The 24,426-nt window shown below is 38.3% G+C and overlaps 1 protein-coding gene across 19 annotated transcripts in view; it reads right to left on the reverse strand.

The window, feature by feature from the left end:
* Positions 1–4,375: 4,375 nt before the first annotated feature.
* RHOT1 (ras homolog family member T1) overlaps positions 4,376–24,426 on the reverse strand; it is a 67,418-nt gene continuing 47,367 nt past the window's right edge. For 11 of the 19 annotated variants that reach the window (XM_082443694.1, XM_082443705.1, XM_082443706.1 and 8 more), the window contains one exon: positions 12,993–14,081. In XM_082443694.1, the coding sequence (XP_082299820.1) occupies positions 13,964–14,081 (118 nt within the window). In that variant the 3' untranslated portion in view covers positions 12,993–13,963. The other 8 variants (XM_082443699.1, XM_082443698.1, XR_014257974.1 and 5 more) reach the window with 7 other exon arrangements.

Genomic DNA, 24,426 nt, shown 5'->3' on the forward strand with positions numbered 1-24,426 from the left:
CCCACATGCCGTGGGGCAACTGAGCCCGCGTGCCACAACTACTGAGCTTGCGTGCCTTAACTAACGCTTTCACGCCACAACTACAGAGCCCACACGCCCTGGGACCTGCGCTCCACAACTACAGAGTCCACGCGCCCTGGAGCCTGCACGCCACAGCTAGAGAAGAGAAAACCTGCAGGCCACAACTAGAGAGAAGCCCGCACACCACAATGAAGAGCCCATGTGCTGCAATGAAAGATCCTTCATACCTCAAACGAAGATCCTGCGTGCCTCAACTAAGACCCAATGCAGCCAAAAAAACAAACAAACAAACAAAACAAAACAAAACAACAACACTAAGTGCAGCAGGAGAGAGATTGTTGAGCTCAGGCTAAGGAGGATAGTTGACCAGATGACTTGAGGAAAAGCTTAGACACCGACTCTGAGGCCCATGACCGCTATACCTGAATTATCTGCGTCCCTGCCATTCTGTAGTTGATTTTGCTGAGGCCCCTCCCCACAGCGTCTCAGCTGCCAGAGCTATCTCAGCAGAAAATATCTGGGTTTCCCTTTAGTTTTACTTCCTCACTCAGTCCAATAAGCTGCACTGACTTCTATAGAGTTTTAAGGCAAGTAACCTTAAGTTCGTTTATTTGCCTGCTCATTCATTCATTCATTCAAAAAATCTTGCCTCCCTGGCAGTCCAGTGGTTAAGACTCTGCGTTTCCACTGCAGGGGGCACGAGTTCGATCCCTGGTGTGGTCGGGGAACTAAGATCCGGCATGCTGCACGGCACGGCCAAAAAAAAAAAATTTATTGAGCACCAACTACGTGCCAAGTATTGATTGTTCTAGGCTCTGAGTATACAGTGATGATTAAGACACCTTGACATCAGTCTTGGTGATGATTTTTTGGATCTGGTTCCAAAAGCAAAATGAACAAGTGGAACTACATCAAACTAAAAAGCTTCTGCACAGCAAAGGAAATCATCAACAAAATGAAAAGGCAACCTACTGAATGGGAGAAAATATTTGCAAGTCACATATTTGATAAGGAATTAATAACCAAAATACATAAAGAACTCATAAAACTCAACAGCAAAACAACAATTTAAAAGTGATTAAAAATGGGCAGAAGATCTGTATAGACATTTTTCCAAAGAAGATATACAGGTGGTCAACAGGTACCCGGAAAGATGCTCAAAATCACTAATTAGGGAAATGAAAATCAAACCACAGTGAGATATCACTTCACACCTGTTAGAATATCAAAAACACAAAACATAAATGTTGACAAGGATATGGAGAAAAGGGGATCCTTGTGCACTCTTGGTGGAAATATAAACTGGTGCAGCCACTATGGAAAACAGTATGAAGGTTCCTCAAAAAATTAAAAATAGAACTACCTACAATCCATCAATTCAACTTCTGGGTACCTATCTGAAGAAAACAAAAACACTAACTTGAAAAGAATATGTACCCCCTTGTTCATTACATTGTTACTTGCAATAGCCAAGATATGGAAACAACCCAAGTGTCCATCAATGGATGAATGGATAAAGAAGATGTGGTGTGTGTATACACACACACACATATATATAAACAATGGAATATTATTCAGCAATAAAAAAGAATGAAACCTTGCCATTTGTGACAAACATGGATAGACCTTGAGGGAATTATGCTAAGCAAAATAAGCCAGAGAAAGACAAATGTCATACAATTTCACTAAAAAACAGCCCCCCCCCCAAGCTCATAGACACAGAACAGATTGGTGGTTGCCAGAGTTGAGGGGTGGGGGGTTGGGGGTGGGTGAAATGAGGGAAGGGGGTCAAAAGGTACAAACTTCCAGTTATAAAATAAATAAGTCATGGGGATGTAATGTACAGCATGGTGACTATAGTTAATAATACTGTATTGCATATTTGAAAGTTACTAAGAGACTAGATCTTAAAAGTCCTCATCACAAGAAAAAAATTTTGTAACTATGTATATGATGGATGTTAACTAGACTTATTGTAATGATCATTTCACAACATATACAGATATTGAATCATGTCGTGCACCTGATACTAATATAATGTTATATGTCAATTATATCTCAATTTTAAAGAAAGACAGAAAAATCGCTACTCTCACAAAGTTTATATGCAAGCACAGGGGAGACACTCAACAAATGAAGGAATACACATGAGGAAAAAAAAGGATGAAACACAGATGGTGAGATGCTAAGAATTCGGGGTGATGTTTCTGTGAGCTTTTTTTTTTTTAGATTAGATGGTCTAGAAAGGTTCCTCTCTGGGGAGATGACATTTAAACTGAGATATGAATGACAAGAATGAGGCAGCTTGGCAAAAATCAGAGAGAAAAGCATTCCAAGCAGAAAATAGTCAGTGCACAGGCTCTGAAGCAGGTACACAATAGGTCTAGGAACAGGGTAAGGTCAGGAAGCAGGCAAGGAGCAGCTCAGGTAGACTTTATAAGGCAGGGCAAGGAGTCTAGATTTTATTTAAGTGTGATTAGACACCAAAAGAACTTAAGCATAGTCATGGCAACATAAAAGAATGGATTTTAGAAGGAAAAGAATGGGAGTGGGAAGCCAACAGTTAGTTAGTGAACTTGCATTTAGTCCAGGTGGGAAGTCACGGCGGCCTGAACTTAGGTGGTCGTGGCGGAGATGGAGATAAGAGGACAGTTAATGTATGTTGGAAGCACAGTCAACGGGACTTGTTGACGGATTGCAGGGGTGGGGAGAGCAGAAGATAACTCCCAGATTTTTGCTTTGAGAATGTACTCTGCTAAAGTGGGAAAACTGGGAAGGGGGTGGTTAGTGCTGGATACCAAGGGGTCTGTTTAAGGGGCCTCAGATATCCAAGAGGTAATTACAGGCAAGAAACAATAGAAGTGTGGATTTCTGGAATGAGGTCAAGGCTGGTAATACTGATTTGGGAGTCACTGGATGAATGAATGAATGAATGTATGCATGCATGTATGTATGTATGTATGTATGTATTTATTTGGCAGCACCGTGTGGCTTGCGGGATCTTAGTTCCCCGACAAGGGACTGAACCCGAGCCATCAGCAGTGAAAGCACAGAGTCCTAACCACTAGACCGCCAGGGGATTCCCTGGAGGACTGGATTTAAAGTCAAGGGGCTGCTAGTAGCAATGAGCTATACCTAGTTCCGAGATCTTGGTTTCTAATAAAATGATAAAAGGACCAGTGTTCCTTGGAGAAATGGTTGGTGTCAGCACTAGGACAGGGAAAGTACAGGATGATGCCTGGGAAGTACAAAAGTTGCCTGGAACTTCTTACGAGGCCAGAAAGGAAGGAGGGCTCAGAAATAATGGGCACATGTTGAAACGGCACATGAACCAAGTTGAAGGCGCTGCCACTGGCCAAACCTGAGATAAGAACAATGAGCAACACTGAGCAACGAAATAAATGATAGTAATGGACTATGACACAAAGAACAAAGTAAATATTCACAAGCCCATAATGACACATGCAAATCACTGAATAAATATATGGGGGGAAAGGCTTTGTTTTCTCTTACAGTACAATTCCAATTAATAAATGTAGAAGAAATGATAGAAGTAGAAAAGTTGGCAAATATTACAGTAGTAACTGTTCTGGGCAAGATCAGCAATAGTCAAAATCACAATGAAGGTACCACTTCACACTCACTAGAATGGTTACAGTAAAAAGGACAGATAATAACAAGTGTCAGCAAGGATGTGGCGAACAAGAACCCTTAGATGCTGCTGGTGAGAATGTAAAACGGTGCAGCCACTTTGGGAAACAGTTTGGCAGTTCCTCAAAATATTAAAACTGAGTTACCAAATGACCCCACAATTCCACTCCCAGGTATATACCCAAAGGAAATGAAAACATATGTCCACATAAAAACTTATACACTGGGAGTTCCCTGGTGGTCCAGTGGTTAGGACTCGGCACTTTCACTGCCGTGGTCTGGGTTTCATTCCCGGGCAGGGAACTAAGATCCCTCAAGCCGTGAGGTGCAGCACCCACCCACCCCCCCAAAAAAAAACAAAAAAGAAACACCTTGTACACAAACGTTCATATAAGCATTATTCATAATAGTCAAAAAGTAGAAACAGGGGCTTCCCTGGTGGCCCAGTGGTTAAGAATCCACCTGCTAATGCAGGGGACACTGGTTCGTGAAGATCCTACATGCCACGGAGCAACTAAGCCCGCAAGCCACAACTACTGAGCCCATGTGCCACAACTATTGAAGCCCGTACACCTAGAGCCCGTGCTCTGCAACGAGAAGCCACCGCAATGAGAAGCCCGCGCACCGCAAGAAAGAGTAGCCCCGGCTCGCCGCAACTAGAGAAAGCCCACGTGCAGCAATGAAGACCCAAAGCAGCCAAAATTAAATAAATAAATAAATTAATTAATTATTTTAAAAAAGTAGAAAACAATCCAAATGTCCATAAACTGATGAATAAACAAAATATGGTACAGACATTTCACGGATACTGCATTTTTTTTTTTTTTTTTTAACAAACTGAAGGTTTGTGGCAACCCTATGTTGTGCAAGTCTATCCGTGCCATTTTTCCCAATAGCATTTGCTCACTACGTTATCTCTGTGTCACATTTTGGTAATTCTTGCAGTATTTCAAACTTCTTCATTATTATCGTATTTGTTATAGTGATCTGTGATCAGTGATCTTCGATGTTACTATTTTAATTGTTTTGGGGCACCAGGAACTGTACCAACATAAGAAAGCAAACACAGTCGATAAATGTTGTGTGTGTTTCGGCTGCTCCACCAACCAGCTGCTCCCATCTCTCCCTCTCTTTAGGCCTCACTACTCCCGAGACACAACAATATTGAAATTAGGCCAGTTAATAACCCTACGCTGGCCTCTAAGTGTTCAAGTGAAAGGAAGAGTCACACGTCTCTCACTTTAAATCAGAAGCTAGACATGATTAAACTCAGTGAGGAAGGCTTGTCAAAAGCTGAAACAGGCTTTTGCCAAACCGCCAAGTTGTGAGTGCAAAGGGAAAATTCTTGTAGGAAATTAAAAATGCTACTCCAGGGAACACATGAATGATAAGAAAGCAAAGCAGCCTATTGCTGACATGGAGAAAGTTTGAGTGGTCTGGATAGAAGATCAAACCAGCCACCACATTCCCTTAAGCCAAAGCCTAATCCAGAGCAAGGCCCTAACTCTCTTCAATTCTGTGAAGGCTGAGAGAGGTGAGGAAGCTGCAGAAGAAATGTCTGAAGCCAGCAGAGGCTGGTTCATGAGGTTTAAGGAAAGAAGCCGTCTCCATAACATCAAAGTGCAAGGTGAAGAAGCAAGTGCTGATGTAGAAGCTGCAGCAAGTTACTCAGAAGACCTAGCTAAGATAATTAATGGAGGCGGCTACACTAAACAACAGATTTTCAGTGTAGACGAAACAGTATTTTGGAAGAAGATGCCATCTAGGACTTTCATAGCTAGAGAGTCGTCAATGCCTGGCTTCAAACCATCAAAGGACAAGCTAACTCTCGTTAGGGGCTAATGCAGCTGGTGACTTACAATGAGATTAATGTTGTTTTCATGCCTGCTAATGCAACAGCCATTCTACAGACCACGGATCAAGGAGTAATTTCAACTTTCAAGTCTTATTATTTAAGAAATCTATTTTGTAAGGCTATCGCTGCCATAGATAGTGATTCCCCTGATGGATCTGGGCAAATAAATTGAAAACTTTCTGGAAAGGATTCTAGATGCCACCAAGAACATTCATGATTAACGGGAAAGGGTCAAAATATCAACATTAACAGAAATTTAGAAGTTTATTCCAGCCCTTATGGATGACTTGGAGAGGTTCAAGACTTCAGGGGAGGAGGTAACTGCAGATATGGTAGGAACACCAAGAGAACTAGAATTAGAAGTGGAGCCTGAAGATGTGATGAATTGCTGCAATCCCATGAAAAAACTCTCATGGGTGAGAAGCTGCTTCTCATGGATGAGCAAAGAAAGTGGTTTCCTGAGATGGAATCTACTCCTGGTGAAGATGTTGTGAAGACTGTTGAAATGACAACAAAGGATTTAGAATATTACATAAATTTAGTTGATAAAGCAGTGGCAGGGTTTGAGAAGATTGATGCCAATTTTGAAAGAAGTCCTATGGTAGGTAAAATGCTATTAAACAGCATTGCCTGCTACAGAGAAATCATTTGGGAAAGGAAGAGTCAATTGATGTGGCGAATGTCACTGTTGTTTTGTTTTTAGAAATTGTCACAGCCTCCCCCCCACCCGCCTTCAGCAGCCAACACCCTGATCAGCCAGCAGCCAGCAGCCACCAACATCGAGGCAAGACCCTCCATCAGCAAAGAGATTACAACTCACTGAAGGCTCAGATGATGGTTAGCATTTTTCAGTAATAAAGTATTTTTAAATTAAGGTACACACATTGTTTTTTTAGACATAAGGCTATTACACACTTAATGGACTATAGTATAGCGTAAACATAGCTTTTATATGCACTGGGAAATGAAAAAGTTCAAGTGACTCACTTTATTGCAGTATTTACTTTGTTGTGGTGGTCTGGTACCAAACTCACAATACGGTATCATCGTGGTCTGCCTGTACAGCCATACAATGAATTATTATTCAGCCTCCTCTCCAAAAAAAAAAAAAAAAAAAAAAAGGAATGAAGTACTGACACATGCTACAATATGGATGAACCTGAAAACATTATGCTAAAAAGAAGCCAGTCACAAAAGACCACATATTGTATGACTCCATTTATATGAAATGCCCAGAATAGACAAACCGTATTATTATTTTTACAACTTTTAAAATGTTTCAAATTATTCCACAATAAAAATTTAGAAAAATAAAATCAGGGGACTCGATGAGATCACCTAGAGACAGTATAGACAGAGAGGATAAGGAAATTCAGGACAGAACCTTGGGATATGCTAACACTTTAAAGGTTGAAGACAGGTTGAACAGCCAGCAAGAGACTGAGAAAGAGAAAGTAGCCAGCAAGATAGGAAAGTCAGCTATTTGTGCCGCCTGCCAAGACAACAGGGGTGAGGGACATTTTACTGGCCCCAATACTCCAGAGAGCTTAATCAAGGCATCTGTCAGATACATGTAGAAAAAAAAATCTGGCTGCCACCCAAGCGTAGGAGGGGCAGAGCCTTGCCCCCCAGTGGTGCTTGCTGTGGGGATGAAGATCTATTCTCCTGGGGAAGGAGGAAGATGAAATACCACCAGGGACGGATCTCAGTGAATGTGCATAGTGATCCTAATCTTCATTTTAGAGAGAGGAAACAGAACCAGAAAATCAAGTGGTTTGCACAATGAATGTGGCAAAGTTGGGATTCAAAATTTTAGCTCTTAAGTCCATGCTTTTCTACTCCTCCCCCAGCAACCGAGTGAATTGCTAATACCACCTAAAGATCCTTTCGTTTCCAGGGCTGCTAGTCAGTGTTTCCACAAGGGCTACAGTGACTGAGTAAAGTTGCTTCTTAAGAAAGGGTTGCATAAATCAAGAAAATTAAGTTAGACACAAGCAGATTGATATGTGTCCCCCTGGGTACTTTAAGGTTAGGCAGGCACACAATGGTGGGGGGCTGGGAGGGCTGCAGTGCAAAGATTTGGGACTCAGTTCACTGCCAATACGGCAGGACAGAGACTGGTCAGCTACCCCAGGTTCAGTTCCCCAGGGACAGGGGAACGGGCAATTTGTCAAGACCTGCCTAGTACATCACTCCCCTGCTTAAACCCCTTTAATGGAATCTTTAGAGAGGGTAAAAGAGGCAGTATCTGGACAAAGCACAGGTGAGGGCAGGGGTGTCAATGCTGCGAACAGGAGGATGAAGTGGACACATGTATCTTAAACACCAAGACTCAGCTCCTGGACACTGGCATCCTGGCCTTGACCCTCCAGGATCCAAAAGATGAGAAGCTGGAGGACAGGGTTTTAGATGCAGGAAGCATCTGGCAAAGCACTCCACAGAGAGTGAGCAAGGTGCATTCTTAGAACCAAAAGATGATCTCTTTGACTAGAGGGTAGTCGCGTGGGACAGTGTACATTTGGCTGCAAAGAAGGTCTGGGGCCAGGTCTTCAGGGCTCTGTAAACTACCTTAGGATTTGAATTTTATCATAAGAGGAAAGGGAAGAGGTTAAGTTTATTCCCTTTTTTAATCAAAATTATACTTACACATAATTAAATTGTCTTTAAAAAAATTTAACCACTGTTAACTTAGTTATCCAAACAGACTATAACCTCTCTGAGGGCAAAGCCATTGGACTGAACTACTTCTACCTCCTCAATATCTAGTGCAGTGGTTCTCAAACTTTAGCAGAATCATGGGATGGGGGCAGGGGTGGTTAACACAGATTTTGCTGGGCCCCAACCTTCAAGTTTCTGATTCAGTAGGTCTGGGGTGGGACCTGATAACTGTATTCCTTACAAGTTCCCAGGTGTTGTGACTGCACTTTAAGAACCTGGCGGGGAGGGCTTCCCCGGTGGTGCAGTGGTTGAGAATCCGCCTGCCAATGCAGGGGACACGGGTTCGATCCCTGGTCCAGGAAGATCCCACATGCCGTGGAGCAACTAAGCTCGTGTGCCACAACTGCTGAGCCTGTGCTCTAGAGCCCGTGAGCCACAGCTACTACGCCCGCGTGCCGCAACTAGTGAAGCCCACGCGCCTAGAGCCCGTGCTCCACAATGAGAGAAGCCACTGCAATGAGAAGCCTGCGCACCGCAACGAAGAGTAGTCCCCACTCGCCGCGAACTAGAGAAAGCCCGCGTGCAGCAACGAAGACCCAACACAGCCAAAAATAAATAAATAAATAAAATAAATTAAAAAAAAAAAAAAGAATCTGGGTGGGGAAAGTAAAAGATCCTAGAGGGAATCAGTAAAAAGAGTAAGACAGTATATGAAGACACACTCAGTTCCTGATGCTCTTCTAGACCATATACAAAACAAGCTGGGATAAAAGAGGCTGGAATTATAGAAATTCCAGAGACAGACTGGAAAAGTAGAGATAAAAACAGTCAATGACAAAACTTTAGCCTAGGAGGTTTCCCCTCCATTAAAGCCCCTGTTCCAAGATACTCTTCCATTTATAAATAAAAAGCAAAACAGTAATTTTTTCAAAATTAACAATTTTAGAACAATTAAACAAAACCCACAAAGAATGCTTTTAAAAGAGTAGTTACAGCCTTACCTTCCCTCAATTATCTATACCTGAAATAAACCTAACCGCCAAGCCTGCACTCCTCTAAACAGACACCATCGATTACCTGGCGACGCTACGAGAAGGGAAGGCAAAATGCCTCCGAGGAACTGAAAAGCATCCCGAAAATTTGCTTTGCCAACTTTAACCCTTCTTAATAATAGAAATGTCAAACTCTTTACTGGTTTATTTTTTTCTTTCTCTCTCTCTCCTCTTTTTCTTGCCTGCGTTTTTAAACTGAACATACAGCATATTTACTAAAGGTATAAAATCAAGGCAGGTTGTTAAGGCTGGCTCCTACAGCGGAAGGAGTGCTGAACTGGGAATCAGGACATCTGGGTTCCACTCCTAGCCCAGGCACAGACTAATTGTATGGCTTTGTGCTCAGTTTATGCTATAAACGTATAGAGTTGGACAGATGGTCTTTGTGGTCTATTTAAGCTCTGATATTCTGACCTTCAAATCTAAAGAAATAAGAAGCATTATCACACTGTCATGCACACAAGGGGACAGTCCCCAGATAACTAGAGTTCAAACGAAACATTCTTGTGGGATTCCTTCACCTTCCACCTTTGTCAATTAGGCAACTGGACAAAGGGAAAGCAAACATGGATCAAGTATCAAAAGAACAGCTCCAGATGAGTGCTCAGAGGAAGTGGAATTGACGCTCCCTTTACCTTCTGAGTGCCATGCTGCCCTCCGAGGTGGGTGCCAGCTCAGCCAGAGCACCATGTTCTGGTGAACAACAGTACCATCAGTAAGAGTGAAAGAAATCAAACACTTTCTGCAGGTCCAATCTTGGTTTCCCTATAAATAAAACATGACTACAGTCGTTTTAAGTTCTTCCTAGTACTGTACCTTTTCAAATTCCGAAACAATCAGGTAAATTTTTTTAACCTGCTATGCATTTACTACTAATACTTTCATCAATTACACCAAGGAGTTGGTCAAATCTGGCCCACAGCCTGTTTTTCTACAGCCCATGAGCCAAGAATAGTTTCTACATTTTTAAGTGGTTACAATAATCAAAATAAGAATATTTTTTGACAAGTGAAAATTATACAAAATTCAAATTTCGGTGCCTATAAATAAAGTTTTATTGGGACGCAGTCATGCTCATTTGTTTACGTAATGTCTGTGGCTACTTTCTTGCTATGACATGGTTGAGCAGCTGCAAAAATCTCGAATATTTACTATCTGACCTTTTACAGAAAAAGTTTGCAACCCCTAAGTTACACCACAGCCTATATACCCATATCATTTTAATAACAAACACTTCCAAGGGTTATTTAGATCATAAAAGACACAGGTGAAGTATGAATAGGAAAATACTGAAAGAGGAAAAGTGTTCGTACAGAACTTGAATTTTTCAACATATGAGGATAATACTGGCAATGCCTCCTTGTGTGTGTGTATCTGACGTGCAGCTTTCAAACCCAGAAGGAATGACAATCTCTCAATTTCACTGTCTTTCTGCAGCTCTCTATGCTAAAGGAGAAGAGAAAATCTACAGAGTAAAACATTATCACTGGAAAATACAGCTAGGAACCAGAATGGCACTACAAAGAAGTTTCCTAATGATGTCAGAATCTCACCTTTTAGTAAGGTGTCCGTGCTTTCTGAACCAAAAATAACTGAGACAAATGGTACGACAAGTGTGAGCATGCCACGGGAGGCAAGGGGACATAGTTTTTGAATTGGGGATGCACTAGAGAGATCTGAGATGCATTAACTGTGATACTCACAGGTCAGAGACTTCCACAGAGCTGAGAGCCAAACAGGTTAACAGACATTCACTCTTACTGATGGAGCCTTTTGATAAATAGAGTTTAAAAGCCAAGAGGTACTTGTAAGATTAGAGGTTTTAACAAATGGGTTACTGGGACTGTGAATCTGGGGATCAAGGTTTTTGGTTCAGGCTACCTGCATGGAGCATTCTCATACTACAAACATTAAATAAATTTAGAATCTTGACATGGGGTATTTCTCAAAAAGCATCTAGTCCCGAATCAGCTTCCTAAAAACACATGGACTATTAAAAATTCGAGGATGATGCCAAATAAATAAATGTGCTAATGAAAATTAGGTCACATATCCATTTTTAAGATTTGCACATGTATTTTAAAGACACTTTTACACTGATGCTTACTAGTACAATTGAGACAAAAGGGGCATCAAAGTTAACACCAGTTGCATTGTGAGGGTCTGTTTAGGAAAGGTTTATGCCCTATACAGAGTTTGAGCACTTACCTCTGTTTCCCCTCTGCTAGTCATTTTTCAGTTGCCTTCCCTCAGGTCAGAAAAGTTCTCCTTTCATTCAGGACTGGCTCAGCAGTATACCTCCTCTTTGGTGCCTTCCTCTGACAGGTGATGTACAGATCTGCACAAACAGATATCCACAGCCCTCCTACCTCTTCTTTCACAGGCCATTTCAGAATGGTGATGTGCTTCCCAAACTCCTAACATCAGCCCACTCCTACTATAACACTCATAAGCTCTGCCAATGTGGGACATGGCCCATATTTGGTCAAATGTGAAAGAGAAAGACAGATGAACGGCAAGAAGCAACAGACCATTGATGTGCTAATTAAGGCTAAGTTACTACATTATGCCAAGGGACTACAAACCTTCAAAGTGATGTTTCTTCACAGGACCGTCTCGAAAATTCATTAAAATACTGTAGCAGTTTCAGAACTGTCCATTTAAAATATAATGCAGTTGGTGCAAAGTGAAAGGTTTCCTTTCAACCCTCAAAGTCCTATTTTCCTCATTTTTCCTTAGTATTCTTACAGCTTGCACCTTCGAGTAAATTGTAAAAGCCAGAAGAGGCCTATTACTGTATTGATTCACATATTTCCCCACATTAACTAGTCCCTAACGTGGATATGAAATAAGGAAAAGGATCCGCATGAGCCTGTAGGTTAAAGAGGAGAAAACAGTGAGCATTTCCTCTGCAAACCCACCCTGCCTAGACTGAGAGTGGAGGAAGGCTTCCCCCAGGGAGGGAGAAGGGTCAAGAGCAGGTAAAGAAATAGGGCAGGTGCCTTCCTGTGAATCAGACACTTAGGCCTCAAATGAAAAGATTCAGAGAGAAAAATCTAAATATGTAAACATACTACTTTTCACCTTTTGGCAAACTACCTTCTTTCCTCTGTGTTTCCTCAAACACAACAATCTACAGGGCCTACTCATTTAAAATAATATTTCAGTCTGAACAGGGAAGAACTTGGAAGGAAAGAATTAACTGTCATTGGAAGCTGTGTAACTGAAATTTATTTGGTAAATGAGAAACTCTCAGAAAATAATGAGAATGAGGAGCCACCAGATTTCTTGGCTCAATTTTCCTTTTCCTCAATTTCAGAATGGAAATGGGAGTGGGGAGGGAGACAGGGAATTATGAAGTGAACATGACACACATTATTTTACAAACTTATAGCTAATAAATTATGTTGTTCCTAGCTGCTAAAGGAGTGTGATCTTAGGGAGAAAACACCCCTCAGAAGAACAAAGGGGAAAAAAAATCCATGTTAAAGGAGAAAATAAACATGTAAATCATAGCAAAAACCTCATGAGTTAGGTATGTGTAGGGGAAAACAATTGCCTTTTTCTAAGAATAGATTTCCCCACAACTTTAAAATAGATTTCCTCTGATACATACAAATCATACTTGTCTTCTTTCCGAATAAGTATTATCTTTTTGTATAAAAATAATTTTCAAGACAGGAAAGACAGAAACCAGAGGATTTCATTCATATCTGTACAGAAATATTTACTTTTGTTAGACAAGAAACTCAAGATCACAGTACACAGTGCTTATTTATTTAAATACTTGAAAAGGTCAATGATGGAAAAAATAGGTTCATAATGAGAGTTTTATTCATTAGATTTATTTTACCATTTAAAAAAGTGCTGCTTCTAGGTTATCCTAGCCAGATATAGAACACTTCATGACACATGCAGCTACTGTAATATACTATAATAGACACAGCCATTATAGAATGATTTACACTTTGGGAGGAAACTCAATAGTAGTAATGGTGACTGTTTATTTAAACTAAAAACATTAATAATATACAAATCTTTTTTCTCATTTGATTGAAAGGGCTATAAAATTCAACATACTGACAAAGGAAACTAATCACACAGGTGACGCCTTTGCTAATCGCCTTGAGCTTACTCTTTCCTTAAAGGAGAGCATCACACTCAGCTATACAATTTTCTAGACTGCACGATGGCTTCAAGGCTGGCCTACCATGAAGGATGGGACTGAAAGAAAGTCACGTTTTTAAAAACGGAGAGAAAAAGGCAAATTGTGCCTCGTGTACTTAAAGTACCCAAAGATCATTCTGAGTAAATGTGAAATAAATAAGTGATCAATGAGTAAATAAAGTCTCTGAGCTGACTTAAACCTAGGAGAGTGAGCCAACTGAGCACTAATAATACCATGTAGAAACGTCTAGAAACATCATTTCTTGAACTCAGTCTGGGAGACCATATCTTGCCTGAATATGTACATTATTTACAAAATATTCCCTTTTGGCCTCTGAAAGTTAGCCATTTTAGTTTGGCTGTTAAGCTGTTTCCTTCCATATGCTAGCCAATACTGCAGTTATAACTATCATTAAAATACTCTTATGCATGAATTACAAATATTAACAAAGTAACTCTGCATGTATAAATATCTCAATATTTCTAGCGGAATTTAAAGCATTCAGAATGTACATAAAAGTATTTGTTTTTGGTAGGGCCAGTATTTTTTTTTTTTAAATCATCGCTGTTTCAATAATGCTTTGTACATAGCAAAGCCCAAAACTGCAAAAACAGTAGCACCAAAACTTGCTCGAAGCCAAAACGTGGAGCTCTTGAGGTCAGCTTGTGTCACGTGCCTGTAGTCAAAAAATATAATTAATGTTTAAAACATGATTAGTATGAAAAAACCAGTTATATGAACAATCTACTTTTAGGGAAGTATTAGCACACTTGTCAGGCTAATTGCATACAGTAATGGTCACCAAAAACATTTATCAATAAAGCCACATGTACATTGCTTAGATAATCATTATCTTAAGACATGCTGTAGACATTAATAAAGAAATATCTATAATTAGTTACTATTTGGGAGTAAACAACATCCAAAATGTTATAAATTTTCTTCACATGGGAAACGGAGAACTTAAGACAAATCAACCTGCCACTTTTTAATACCAGCATGGTCCTTCAAAACAAGAGGTAAGACTGAGACCTCACAATTTTGAGAGTCAATTTCATGGAACTTAATGTGCAATCTCCTGTCCCCAGGAACCAAAAGCTATCTTGTAAGCAGTTAAGTGACAAGTGACAATACTTTTCTAAGAGCAATGCTTAAAATCAACTTTGGAAACACTGAGTCCCATAAAAATTTACCAAAAAAAATCCCAAATGGGGAGGGGGAGGATTTACAAGTTTGCATTAATTTGGTTACTGCTGATTAAACAAAGAAGAAGAAAAAAACAAACAAACGAACCAAACCCTGGTATCAGACAGGCAGTGACATTGGTACCAACTAAAGGACATGATGTAACATGATGGACTGAAAGGTAAATGACATAAAAGAAGCCATATTATGCATGATAAGAACAGGGACAGCCTGTATCACAAACTGAGTTTGTGAGCATGCTCAGTTAATAACACTGCTAAGCACCCCCAAGGGTCTCAAGTATGACAGCTTACCATGAAGAGGATACAGCTTTAGAGCAAAGGTTGGAACATTTTATTCAGCGTCACTGAAGTTTTAGTTAAGTGAACACAATTGAGGTGATGCAGAAAACTTACAGAATTAAGAGCTTAGAGAGACTGTCTAGTTTAGGTTATTTCACAACTAAATTAAACAAACAGGTTTGAAGCAAGAGTCAGACATCATTAAAAGACCAAGACACTGACATATGCAAAAGAGTTAAGAGCCAAAAATCTATAAATTATACAAAACTACTTTGTCTCAGTAATAGTCAAAGAGAGAACAATCAGATTAGTTTTCACAAAATGCAATCTGTACATCCCTAAGAAACAAGTTTACAATACAAGCAAAGTGCTCCATGCTTATCACTATGGTAAAACAACACAAAGCACTCCAACTTCTTATCTTACCCAGTTTCTATTAAAAAAAAAAAAAGTCACTCCTTAAATAATTATTATTTTACAAAGCAAAGTGATAACACAGGTTCATGCCACCTTGCAAGTTAGTTCTTCCAACAGGTAATGTTTCATTTTTTTAAAAAACAGTTAGGGAAGAAAATACTTAGGTTTTCAGTTTTTCCACTTGGAAAAACTCCAACAAAGCCAACCCACTGTTTGTGGGAAATGTCACTTGGCTTCAAGAAAAAGTGGACCATGAAATGACCCCACGAAGATGGAATCTTCTACAGAGCTGACGGCGTGCACCTGGTGAATAATACTGCCTTCGTCGTCTGCTAACAGCATGGCACCCCACTCAGCTACCCGGGCTCTTAACCTTTTATACACACGCACACAGTTTGCAGTTCACAGCACAGCTCACAAAAGAAGGGGACTGAAAGTAATATCTCTCAATTAAGCATCCCACACATAAACTGAGTTGCCACCCTACATGATGCATCTCATGCTTTCTATATTTAAAATAAAGTTATTCTATAGAAAACTGCCAAACTTAAAAAAATCTATCTATATATACTCTTTTAAAACACTCACATACCAGGCAGGAAACCTAAGGCTGTTATATACGTTCTCTATGTATCCCCCAGAGGCTGGTCTTGGTATATCTGAAACACTAAGAGAAGCCCTTGAAACCAATACTATAAGCAGTACCTGACAATATGTGGTGACTATACTTACTCAAAATGAGGCTAACAACTTAGTCATGAAGTTTAGAAATGCTTCTAGTTTCTGACTACTAAAAACTACAAACATACATCTGTAAAAAAAAAAAAAAATTGAGTAAAACATCCCAAACTCAGAGGCTGTCATGGCCCTATGATGAGAGTTTCAAAGTTTACAACTCCAAGTCAGCAGAGATGTACAGAACTTAAAGTGAGAACACAGGCTAAAAGTGCATTAGAATTTTGCTTCAGATTTGGTCTCTCTGTGATTTTCATGCATCTTCACTAATGGAGAATATTTTTACACTTATTTTTTTAATTTAGGGGAAAAGGGGGTTAGGATTAATATTAGCTATAATGACATTAAAATCAGTCAAAATGATTTCTCATCAATATTCTTCACGTATGGAATCTGTTAACACAGCTTAGTTCCCTTTGTTGAATTTTAAGAAAGTATTACCATTCATGAAATAATATATTCTAACTGACTTTATTGCTTAGTTTTCTTTTGCATTTCAAGACAGTAATTATTACTTTCCCTAAGCTATAGTATAGTCTTCAATAGGCAAAACAGTGGTTCGTATTTATAGATGAAAAACAATACAGATCCATGTTCAATATACAGCTAGTTTAAAACTCAAGGCAACCACTGACTCATAAAATATATTTCAATGACTCCATCGATGTTATAATAGTCGTTTAACATACTTTTAGACATGGAAAACTACTTTTAGACAGAAAGCTACTTAGAGAATTATTTTATGCCTTTACCATATGTATTTAAAAGCTACATCACCAGGTTCTATTTACAAAAGAGAATGCATTTATAACAGATGGCACATTTGCATTGCCTGCCTAACTGACAACACCTGAATGGAGAACAGTGCAATCTTAATTGTAAGTATTAAGAACTGAGCCATGTTTGTCATTTCAGATCTCAGGCAGAAGCAGAGTAACAGCTTCATAAGTCTGCTTCCTAGTTCATGCCTACAAACTCAAGCAAAAGGAATGCTTCCACAATTCAAAAGTTTAATTCTTTCCAAATGACTCACATAAAACATCTCAGAATAAATTATATCTTACTGCATACTTTTTCTTAAGTTTTTTTTGACTATTAAAAAAGTAATACAGAGAGTTCCCTGGTGGCGCAGAGGTTAAAATCCTGCTTGCCAATGCAGGGGACACAGGTTCGAGCCCTGGTCTGGGAAGATCCCACATGCCACGGAGCAACTAAGCCCAGGAGCCACAACTACTGAGCCTGAGTGCCACAACTATTGAAGCCCGCGTGCCTAGAGCCCGTGCTCTGCAACAAAGAGAAGCCACTGCAATGAGAAGCCTGTCCACTGCAAGAAAGAGTAGCCCCTGCTTGCTGCAACCAGAGATGGCCTGCGTGCAGCAATGAAGACCCAACGCAGCCAAAAATAAATGAATAAATAAATTAATTTATTAAAAAAAAGTAGTACAAGCACACTGTATGAGGAAAATAAAAGTAGGAAGGAACAAAATCACCTAGAATCACCTGAGGCCACTAATTAAAATTTGGGGTATTTCCTTTTAAACTTTTTCTATGTATTTCTAACATAGCTACAAACACAATGTATATAATTTATATAATTTTATATCTTTTAAAAATATTATATAGGGACTTTTACATAAATTACAGAGACATCATTTTAAATAGCTGCTTTATATTCCTATTGGTGGCTCTCACCATTTACAGGTGACTGTAACTAAAGTGATGAATACCTTTCTACATTAAGATTTTTCGCTACATTTAAAATAGCTTCCTTAAGATAGATTACCCCAAAATGAATATTACAGGGTCAAAAATGTGTGTGTGTGTGTGTATATAAAAAGGTTCTTTTTTTCCAATCTACTGATATATCAGAATCACACATTTCCCTACTCTACGCGGAATAAAATAATTTAGGTTCAGCAGTATCTCTTTTTAGAACATAAGAAATAACGACTAAATGCTAAAATATAACCTTAAATAATCGTGTGAAGCTTGTCACAGCTTTCGAGTCCTTAGGTAGAAAATTCCTGTGGAATGGATGCTGGCTTTCTGTCTTAGAAGTGCTGAGGGCCCAGATGTCGATTAGATGACAAGCGCTTTTTGACACAAGTGTGGGAGCAAACCAACAGGTTTGGACCTGGGTATTACTAAGGCTGCTACTCAACAAGGCAGAGAGAAGATAATGTTTCAAAATTCAGGCAATAAAGAGGCAAATTAAAAACTGTTTGTGTGAAGGTCACAGAGGCATATAACAACGGACCAAAATTCCTATGTACCTTTGCACAGAATGCCTTAAAGAAGGCATACAAGATGCTTTGACTAACTCTACAATTTATGGTAAATATAAGAACATGAACTAAAATCTTTATTGGTTCAGTGTATTTAACCAATAATAAAGGGAATGTTATCCTCTCCCTGCTTTATGTTTCTACCACCTGGTGAAGTATTTTTTTATATTTACCTCTAATAATAATGCCATTACTGCTAATAATAATTTTAACAATGACAATTCTCCTAATTGAACTAGTAGGCATGAAACATTTTAATAAGCTATTTCTCGAACTAGGTTAAGAAATAAAAACATAGTGTCCAGCAAAGAAGAAATATAACACAAATATACGAAAGCTGTTAACTGAGCATGCCTAAACAGTAACATACTTAGGAAAAGGACATAGGTGTGCATCAATGTCAAGAAATGCTTCACCAAGCATTAGAAGAATAAAAATTCACGGATGATTGTAGATACATGGGAAACACATAATGTCTACATGTTAACTACCGATACTTAAAGGTCAGAATAGGCAAACTCCATCCTGTTGTGTCCTTTAATATACTAACCAAACGGCAAAAAATTTTTAATTTATAAGCAGCAGCAGCTTACTTGAAGAGAATCTATAACACAAGCTCTCATATAATTTTAAATGTATGATATGTGTATGTATCCAAATTCAAAGAAAAGCCTTGTAAGGACCTTGCATATGAACACAGAAGTTTCATATGAAATTAAAACACAGGATGCACTTCCTTAAAATATAATAATTTACCGTTACATAATATCCTAAGAACTCTTACATTCCCAACAGAATCTCTATAGCATTAAGATTTCTAGGAAACTATCCTCTTCATAAAGCAATCCTGTGAAAAGACAGTTCATTTTAGCGTGACAACAGTAAAGTCCTTTCTTCAAAAACAGGGCTCCTATATTAAGTAACATGATTTCAAACAACGTGAAGGAGGAACTTAGGTGATTATTAAAGAAATATGGGCAAATGAAGTGAGTCATTAAAGAACAGATTAAAATAAATGTCACATATATCTGATTTTTAAAAATACATTAATAAACAGGATAAAAAATACAATGGGTATGACGACTGCCCATCATCCCTTTGCGTCTCGGTAAATACTCAGTGTGAACTACAGATTTTGTTACTAAAGTAAGATGCTGTTACCAAACTTAAGAATTAACATGAACAAATAACCTATACGGCTAATGCAAGTACTAAAATGTGGTGAAAGAAATACTAAAACCAAGATATGCATCAAAGAAAACCACACCAAAATAATAAATTGTAAAATAAACGATTTGATTAAATTACAGGTTAGGAAAAATGGGAGGATTATACACTGAAACAGAGCTGGGAAACGGATCAAGAGGAGTTAAAAAATGACTAAGTGGCACAGGCAAACAAACGAAAATGAACACCTAAAGGAAGGGACAAATTAAAGTGCACACACACTACAGTATAGTGACATCCTCATGCAAAGCAGGAGTGTTCTAAAGTCAGAATAATAAATATTTAATAAACTAAAATCCTGGATAGTTCAAACCAACAATCAAGCCCACTCCTACATAATCACTTTAACACCTTCAGATTTAAGAGGTATTTATAATTAAAATATAATCAAAAGGTATTTTTCTCCAATAACATGATTTTCACTATTTGAAATGAAAGCATTGCCAGAGACTAAAATCATCTGGCCACAGGTTAATCATCTTCCAAATGTATTTAAATTCAAATAATTCCAGCTATTCATAAATTATTCCAAAGAAAAACATAAACCTATCCAGATCTAAAGGCTGAGACCATATTTACCAAAGAACAAAGTCACATGTCAGATAGGTAGTTAAACACTTCTCTCACATGTTGAATACACATTCAATTAAACTGGAAAGAAAAAAATTTTTATTACTACTTTCTACTTAAAATACATAGTGTCAGTAAATAAGCTAAAAAAATAAAGACAATCTTTTCTGGTCAAAGCCAGATGGGGAAAAATGGACAATTTCAGAAATGTTGGAACTGTTGAAACTGCGTTAAGTATAAATTAATTAATTTGGCATAGATCTTCTCATGATCAGGTTATAGCACTTCCTTCGCTAGCATAAGGCACTAAGGTCACTGAAAATAGAACCAAAAGTTAAAAAAAAAAATTTAACATAATATTTAGAAAGGTATTTAAATACAGGTCTGTATCTTCTTCATCTTGATATTTTGCCCCAGCTCACAGCAGGATCCTATCTAAAGCAGGTACTTAAGTATTTGGATGAATAAATCAAAGTGGTAGGAGAATGACATAAAGGGAGAACGTGGCCCCAAACATGTATTATCTCTGGAAGTAGTTTCTATTTTGGTGATCAAAATTTTTACAAGCACACTAAAACAATGTACTAATTTGAGACCAACATGTATGTACCAATATTTGTCTATTAATTTCTTTGCAGACATCTAACAAAACTTTTTGGTTAAATAAAAAATTTTAAACTGCTCATTTATACTTCTAAATCAAACGCTAGGCACAGCAGATTTCTAAAATGAAAGACTTAAGACTTACTGTTGAGTGAGAATCATCCCTATTGAATTACAGTGAAAAATTCTTACATGACTTTTACTCAATTAGTGAATCCTTTTTCTGTTTATGTAACATTAAGATATACCTAGCACAGCAAACCAGTGGTGACCAACCACCAAAAGGTTGCCAAAACCCAAGACATAGTAGGGAAAGTGGTTCCATTCTCACCCCACCAACCCCATTACTTTTTTCAAGTTATTAAAGAGAAAGGAGTAAAACTGTATGTGGAGGTGTTTGTAAGAGACATTTTCATTCCTCAGGTGTACCTTTTTCTGGCCTGCATTTTTCACAACTTTAGGCTATGTCTTAAGACTGAAGTTGCAAACTTCAGGTCACACAGGCATATAACATGCCTGTAAACATGCTTTCTTTGTTCTGATTAGTACTTCAGATTTTTAAAATTTAATTGCCTTTATTTAAATATCAGGAAATTTTACCTAAAAATCCTGACTTGTAGTGTCTCAGAGAATCACAAGTCCTGGCAACACCACGCTTGGACAATAAGCAACAGCCAGAGCTGAGTGGTGGCCGCCTCCTGCAGGCAGGACCTGTCGTAGCTCCCACCTCTCTTATTTCTTCTCCTCGGCCACCTTCATTCATTAACATGATCCATCCAGACCCTGTAGGTACTTAAGTTTTTGGCCTCCATCCTCACCTACCTCATCTATAATCCTTTTGTGAATTAGAAGAAACTTCAATATAGAGCTCCTAAATTTCCACTGGACTTCTATAAAATAATTTATTGAAATACTAGCAGGGAAGAGGAAGGAGTTCTTTGAAAAGTATGCTGGTTTCCCTCCTCATCTTTTTCATTCTTTCCCTTCTTGATTACCAGACATCAGTGATGTATGCTGACATTACCATTAAATTATTTCTAGTTTATAATTAGATATGACAAAATGTACTGATTTCTCTTCGAGGATCACTGTACAGAGTAATTTATGATGAGCAATCTCCTCCATTAATGCATACCCAACCTATTTCATTGGGAAGCTGACTAAACCAACCTAAAATTAAAATTGTCATTAAAGATGCAGACAACGAATCAATCTGCAATTATTGACGATCAAGAGCTTCTAGAATAAAACTGATGGTTTGCGATCAGCAATTACTAGGAGCCAAGGTGAGTTCACCAAGAATAAGACACCAAATAGATGCCACTTTCTATTTAGATAAAATTAATACATTGGTGGATCAGAGGAATGTGGTAGAAATTATACTGATTTCAAAAGAGCCCTCCAGGAAATCTCTTATAAGACAGTAAGATACAACATGGGCTGGATAATAAAATACTTTTAATTGACAGAATAATCTTTCCCCAAGAATTTTGAATCTGTGTCACTGGGAAAAGAGTTCTCTAGTGGAGCACTAAAGGGCTTGCTTGCTTGAGCAATCTCGCTCTCTGATCTCTGAGTATTCAACATTATTTTTTAATCAATAACTTGAAAGATAAAGAAAACACAGCTACCAAATTTGCAAATAACACAATGCCGAGAAATATATATAATGGGACAAATGACAGAAATAATGTTTGAAATGACTGAGCTAGAACAATGGATCAAAAAGCAGAATATGACACTCAATAGAGATATATATGTATCAGCATTTAGATACAAAGAGCCAACTAAAACTGTCAAATACACAGAGAGGAGGGGACACTGGCTTAATAGCACTTTGTATGAAAAAATCTGATTGCAACCCCAAGATTAATATGCATCAACAGTGGGCGGGGGCTGCTAAAAAGTTAATTCATGCAGCAGACAGGTGCTGTCCTAACTGTGGAATATGACCGCCCACCGTTATGGACTAGTCAGATCACACCGGAAGCACCGTTCTCCATTCTCAGTGGCACTTTTTAAGAGGTACTCTGAACAACTAAGGGGCTTTCAGATGAGGAAAACCAGGAATGATGAAGTCACTAAATCATCTAATTTAAGAAAAGGCTGAAAGAAATGGGGATGTTCTACCTGGAGAAGAGAAAATTAGGGGAGACATGATGGCCGTCTTCAAATGTCTGAAGGCTATGTTGAAGAGGGAGTAGAATAGTCGTATGTTGTTCTAAAGGGCAGAACTAAAACTAAAGGAGAGAAAGTTATAGGGAAATAATTTTAGTCAAAAAAAAAAAAAAAAAAAAAGGCAAAAGCAAAAACCCTCTCCAATGAGGAAAGCCATCAGCAGATAAACAGTACTCTCTCAGGAAGGCAATCTAATGGGAGGTTAGGCCAGATGAATTCTAGAATCTCTTCCAACTCTACCATTTCCAACACCGGAGCTCCTGAATGCTGTTTGGTTTGAACTAGCCTTGCACTTTCTCAGACAGTTGTCATGAGCAAATCTGTCTGTGTTACTCTTTATAAGATGCCATTCAAAAGACAGAGGCAGAACTTCACCACCAAATGAGCGTGGTGATCCCTTCAAAGCAATCACCTATGATGGCTGCATTCTTATTCCAGAGCTACTAGCGCTCAAAACATCACTGAAACTCTTTTAGAATGTCTTCAGAGTCAGTTTCTGACTCACATAAGATATAGCCTCACTGTTTAATAGCCATGTCTCCACTGCTGGTGGACACAAAGTATCCTACTCATTTGGTACAGTCGGAGCCTAGCCCTCAGTAAGAGTCCAACAGTAACCCAAATAAGATCCATTTCTAACCAAAATCTGTTTAGCTTGATCATCTGTCTTAATCAAGCCCTGCTCCCAATGACATTTGAATGATTTCAAAAATGTAATTCATTCATAGACACATAAAAATTTGACATTAGATACAAATTAATATTACATAGGCTCTTAAATGTTCACAAAATGTAAAATCGATTTGAACAAAGAAAGGTAGCATGACCAGAATAAGAACATAACCTTCCAAGTTTATTGCTCTGAGGGAAGGTATACAACCTATTTTTTTGTTGTTGTTTCTCTTTCTTTTTTAAAAGCATATTACTTTCTAGGCATACTTTATGTTTCCGGTTCAATTGTAAAGACCTCAAAAACTAATACTATAGATCTTTTTCTTTTCCATATTCCTTTGAATCCTTAAAGTTGGTTATTATCTTCATTTCAAAAAAACATTCCAGGTACTTAAAAGTAAAAGTAAATTATAACTATAAATAATTTCAATAGAGAAGTTTTTCAAACCCAAGATACCGCTCATATAAGTATGGTTTTAATAAGCTGTACTATTTGAATGCAAGCTGAGTACAGTATAACATTTGGAATCAATGTGTCTTTTCCTTACTAAAGCCCTAATCTATTTCTACAACTCTCAGCCAAAAGATTTTTAATCTCCCTACATATATTATCCTCTAATATAAAAAATACTTTAACTTCCTTAATTAAAAAAAAGCTAACATCTTACTTTATAGTCCCCTAAATATATCTATTAATTTTTAAACATTAAGGATGATTCCAGAACTAAACATTGTCACCACAGTGAGAATTTTAGTGGAAGTTAGTTGGGCATCAGTCAGCTTGTTGTCTTTGTAGTATTTGTATAATAAATAGTTAACCACTTTTTTCTTTTGTATTTTAACAGAA

This window comes from Balaenoptera physalus, assembly GCF_965194825.1.
Source record: "Balaenoptera physalus genome assembly, chromosome: 20".
NCBI lineage: Eukaryota > Metazoa > Chordata > Mammalia > Artiodactyla > Balaenopteridae > Balaenoptera > Balaenoptera physalus.